Genomic DNA, 5,409 nt, shown 5'->3' on the forward strand with positions numbered 1-5,409 from the left:
TAATGAAAAACACATGCAATTTTCCATAACAAACTAGGGAATCTTCCACATATTTTTTGCTATAGAAAGATTAAAGAGAGCTTCCAAACCTGCTCCTCAAGTATCACTTTGACCAGTAATACCCTNTTTTCTCCTNTCTTTTGTTCCTGCAACAACAATTAATGATATTTATTTTAGACTAAAAACATGAATAAAGGCATATGCTCCAAGAAAAAATGAAATAACATATGCTCTAAGAAAGGCATATTCCACGGTCAAAAGAAAGGCATTTTAATTTTAACATATATACATGGAAGAAGAACAATAATAGACCATTAGTTCCCACAAAAAATTAAAAGATGTATACGAAAGTATCCATAATGATTCATGGTTGATTTACCTTTTGTTCTGCAAAGACCTTNNTNTTATCATAACTNCCAATGCTGTTACTTGGTGTTACCCTAAATGCTTGTAATCTCTGACCACGGATGCTCTGGCGGCCTCTTGCATCTTGAGCTGGTGAGTACCTTCGAGGAGATAAATGTCTAAGAAAGATCTGAGGTAACACTGTAGTTCCATAGATTCAAGAAATTAAGCATAAAAAACATTGCCAAGGAATTACAATTTCATGAACAACACCAACATCGCCTTTAAGATAAACCAATCAGTATAATGCCTAGTGAAGATCTCTCATCTAAATGAAATATCCATACTACTGGAAATGCAATAGTCTCAACAAGATAATGTGATCGTCCTACCATTGAATAAATTAATCTGATATTAATCCCATATGCCATTTGTTATTGCATATCAAATCTTCTGTATTTGAGAGTATAAATTGGAATTTAGTATAAAAAATAAGTTATACTGAAAATTCAGAATCAAATAACTAGGCTGTAACCAATTCTTTAAAATGATATAAAAATTTAGTAATACCCGCAAAGTATCAGTAATGGCGACCTTGTAGTCCTTCCTTCTGCAGAGCCCACTCGTAAGGGAGAACAAAATGCTTTCTTTGCAAAACGTTTCCGTCAAACCTCCGCACCTCTCACGTCTCGCACTTCACCCACCACTCACGGTTCTAGGGTTTGGATCGAGAAAGAGGAAAAAAAATTGATGAAGAAGAACAACTAGGTCAAAGGGCTTTTTGATTTTAAAGAGAAAAATAGAAAAAAAAAACAATTTAAGAAGATGAAGAATGAGGTTGGGAGAGTATCACTCCACAGGATATAGGAAATAGAAGAACGCGAAAGAGAACAGCTGAGGTGAAGAGGAGGATGCGTGAATCAGGAAAAAGCGAAAAGAAATTAAGAAACGAGATAGAGCCGAAGAGGCAGCAATCATCGGCGACCTCGTCGACTATACTCGGCTCGTTGAGGAAGTTTAGGTTGTAACGATGAAATGGTTTTTAGGGTTTGGCGTTTTCATTTGGAGCAAAAGTTCTTTTAGATTTTGATTTAGAGGGAGTTTTAATCAGTGTAAAATTTTATGGAAAGAAACGAAAAGTATTGAAGAAAAGAAATTGGTTAAAAGAAAAAACAATTATAATTTATGTAAGATATAAACCTCTCTTAAAAATAATTTAAATCCCTTTTGTTCTTGGCACTTAAAACAATCACTAAAATCCTTTTAAATTATGTTAATTTGTGGGAGTTTTTTAAGACCTCTGTAAAATAACCTCCAGTAAATAATAGTTTTTTTTTGTAGTGTATCCTTGGTTATCCTTCTCTGTGGACTCTTCAAACGAAGACAAATCAACAGTCATATTATTACTTGAAAATATGAAGGACGTTCGGTTAGCAGAAGAAAGTTGAAAGCGAAAGTAAAAGTGACAGGTGAGGTCCACCTTTATTTATAGTAAAAAAAGGCCTTCCAGTTAGTTACCCTTAGTCGTTGGATCAAGCCAAATCCAACGACTTACAAGATGATGACAACTCCTTTAGGGACTTCCATCCAAAGAAGTATCAACTTAAACTAAGGCTAAGAAAGGGAAGTTGAATAAGCACTTTTAACAAAAAGCTCTTTTCTTTCCAAGTCTTAGAAGGATTCTCTTTGCTAAATACATTTGTATTGTTTTGTAGGCCTTAAACAAAGGTTGAAGATCATGAACAATCAACTAAAGAAGCTTGGTGAGTTAAAGGAATCAAAAGAGTCAACGAGAAGAGAAGAAAAGAAGTGATTTCTGGAATAAGCAACTTAGCTTCCAGATTGGGTTTTCAAAGCAAATTGGCTTTCGGATCTACTGCCACACCCAGCCAAAACCACCTCACACTCAACCATTGCCGACCAAAAATCTAAAGTGGCAAGTTTTTAATATGTGCTTGGCTAAACGTGAGCTCTAAACTCCTTAACTTCTCCAGCATACTTCATTTATGATTTTTAGATGCTTTGGAAGTCAGAAATGGATACCTCTCTTCATCTATAAAAGAGAGGCTCCCTGCTTTGTAAAATTAACTTGGAAAATATAGTGAAGTGCTGTTGAGATTTCTCCAGACTCTATTATCTAAGTTTAAACTTCTTGTGCTTATCCAACATCTTCTCCTCTAGCTTTCTTCCCTATTAGAAGGCCTTCTAAGCTTGAGAGACCTTAAACACTCATCAATCCTTCGCTGATCCATTTCACAAACACCTGGTGTGCACCAACCTTTCATGCATTCAATCCATTCTGCTGCATTATTCTAAGTTGTGGATGTTAGGAAACAGGTTGGCTTCGTTTTACACCAAGAGGGGGGGGGGNGAGGCGCCTCCATGCCCGGATAATGGATTAGCATCGATGCTAGGTTTATCTTCTTGAAACTTCAACCACCCGGCGTCGATTAGGGCCTGTACTTTATGTTTGAAGGCCATACACCTCTCAGTTGAATGACCCACGCCTCCCCCATGATAACTACACTTGGCATCGGCATCGTAACCTCTGGGGTAAGGAGGCTGCATAGGCATCATCGGACATATAGCAACCAGACCCTTTTTGACAAGGTGAGGTAATAACTCAGTGTAAGTTGTAGGGATGAGGGTGAAGTGAACAAAGTTTCTTTCTTGGGTTTTTCTCGGGTAAGTGCCTTGACCCGCATTCGGATTCGAATTCGCGCTTGTCCCCGCCCTCCAAGCGTTGTTTGTGATAGGTTGCGGCTGATAAAATCCTTGTTGTGGTTGTTGCGGCCTAATTGGATGAGCAAATGCCGCATTGACTGCATATGGAGGTGGGCCCGAGTATGGTCTATAATTGTGAATAGGTGCTTGACCTCTCCATACAGGCATTGCCGATGCTGCGTGCACATCTCCTTCCTTCTTCTTTCCTGGATTGAAGTTGGGTTTTTTAGAGTTTGCTATCGCAGACGGGCCGCCTCCAATCTTCCCATTCTTCAACCCAATTTCTATTCTTTCGCCTATTATGACGATATCAGCGAAATTGGAAGACACATTCCCTACCATGTGTTCATAAAATGGCGGCTGGAGTGTGTTCACAAACATAACTACCATCTCCTTATCGTACAAAGGTGGCTCAACCTGCGCAGCCAACTCTCTCCATCTTTGAGCATACTCCTTGAAAGTTTCATTGTCTTTCTTCGCCATGTTTTGTAGTTGCAACCTATCAGGTGCGACATGCATATTGTACTTATACTGCTTCACGAAGGCATCAGCTAGGTCCACCCAACAACGTATGCGAGACGGCTCTAGGTGGGTGTACCAATTCAAAGCGACCCCAGCCAAACTATCTTGGAAAAAGTGGATGAGTAATTTGTCATCATAGGCATACGCGGCCATCTTTCTGCAGTACATGGTCAAATGGCCTTTAGGGCATGTATTACCCTTGTACTTCTCAAACTCTGGCGTCTTAAACTTGTGTGGTATTTTTACGCCGGGAACCAAACTCAATCTTGCGACGTCGCCAAATCCATAACTTTCGATTCCTTCTATGGCCCTCAGCCTCTCCTCCAGAATTTCCAACTTATTTTTTGTTCTAATGAGGCTATCGATTCCCCCAATCACAGTGGTGTGCGGTTCGGCCCCGGCTGAAAAGTCATCCTTAGCGACCCCATGTGGCACTGGGGTTACTCGTACTCCATCAGTTGCGGTCATTTCATTCATTACCATACCCGCCATGGGTGCCGACACCGAGACGGGACCCTGAGTATCGATCGAGGGTACGTTGGCGGTTGTGAGAAAAGAGAAGGATGCATGCTCCGCTTCCGAGTAATCTCCGATGGGATGGGTGTATCCCGGTGGCAGGCCATACATCGGGAATGGGATCGACGGGCTTAAGGCGTTGAATATTGGGGGACAAGGGGGGGCAGTCCCCTCGATCCGCGCCGACGATGACTCTCCCGCAGTCTTCAAAGATTCTAATGCGGCAAGGATCTGGCCCATCTGATCCTTCAGCTGGCTGATATTGGCTTTGACAACCTCGTGTGCCTCCTCCCAATCTTCCATAATTCTCGAATTGGCCCGGGTCCTGTAAGGATGTCGTGGGAGTTTGGCCGTTGTTTTTCCTTACTTTAATANTGTATTAGTGTTTTAATTAATCCTAATTAGATGAAAATGAAATATTGCTGAACAAAAGAAAAATGTGATGCATGCTAATGATAGGTGGAAATCACGAGGTTACGATAACACTACCGATGGAAATTGACACAAAATCGGTACCATACAAAACATCCCGAGTCTTTCATATAAAGAAACACAAATCATTACATTGCCCGAAAGAGCAGTACATGAATAACTAATTTTTACATCAATCCCTAGCTCTAGCAATAAAAGCCTTCATTTCGCCCACTAGCCATTTACAATGATTAATAAAAAGTTTTATCTNTTCGGGCGGGTTGCAAAAGTAGGTCATNGCTTCAGCGTCCGACACCATCTTTGGAATGTCCTCAATCGCTCCATTTGCTANGGCAGCCAGTTGGGCGAAACTCTCCTTCCAATGACTCAAAGCCCTTTCTTGTTCTGCGATGTGATCCTCCATCCGCTTTATTAAGGCTTGATGTCTTTCTTCGAACTCCATCGACCTCCATCGCTCTTCTTGCTCTTCAATGTAACCCTCCATTTGCTTTATCAGGGTCTGATGTTCTTTTTCTGCCTCCGCTAACTTCCAACGTTCCTGGTTTAAATCTGCCTCAAACGATGTGGCCATTTCCTTCATCTGATGCCCTGTTTCTTCCACTTGAATTTGTGCTTCCCTTAGTCTTTTGAGGGCTTCCCGCTTGTCTCTTTTGGCCTCTTCGTAGAGGTGCTTCCATTGTCTTCCTTCTTCCAAAGCCGCATTCTTCTCTTGCACTCTCATCGCCAACTCTTTACTTGCGGCTGCAAGATCCTGCTTCACTCGGAATGTATAATCTCTTTCAACCTTTTGGCTTTTAACAATGTTTTCATAAGCCCGCGACTTTTCCTCATTATCATTCCTCATATCCACAAAATCATTGCGCGCATTCT

The 5,409-nt window shown here is 41.0% G+C and overlaps 1 protein-coding gene across 1 annotated transcript; it reads right to left on the reverse strand.

The window, feature by feature from the left end:
- Window positions 1–2,694: 2,694 nt before the first annotated feature.
- On the reverse strand, window positions 2,695–4,410 carry LOC106766041. Its single transcript, XM_014650804.1, has one exon. The coding sequence runs from the start codon at window positions 4,408–4,410 to the stop codon at window positions 2,695–2,697; it is 1,716 nt and encodes a 571-aa protein (XP_014506290.1).
- Window positions 4,411–5,409: the final 999 nt, after the last annotated feature.

This window comes from Vigna radiata, chromosome 7, assembly GCF_000741045.1.
Source record: "Vigna radiata var. radiata cultivar VC1973A chromosome 7, Vradiata_ver6, whole genome shotgun sequence".
In the NCBI taxonomy this organism is placed as follows: Eukaryota; Viridiplantae; Streptophyta; class Magnoliopsida; order Fabales; family Fabaceae; genus Vigna; species Vigna radiata.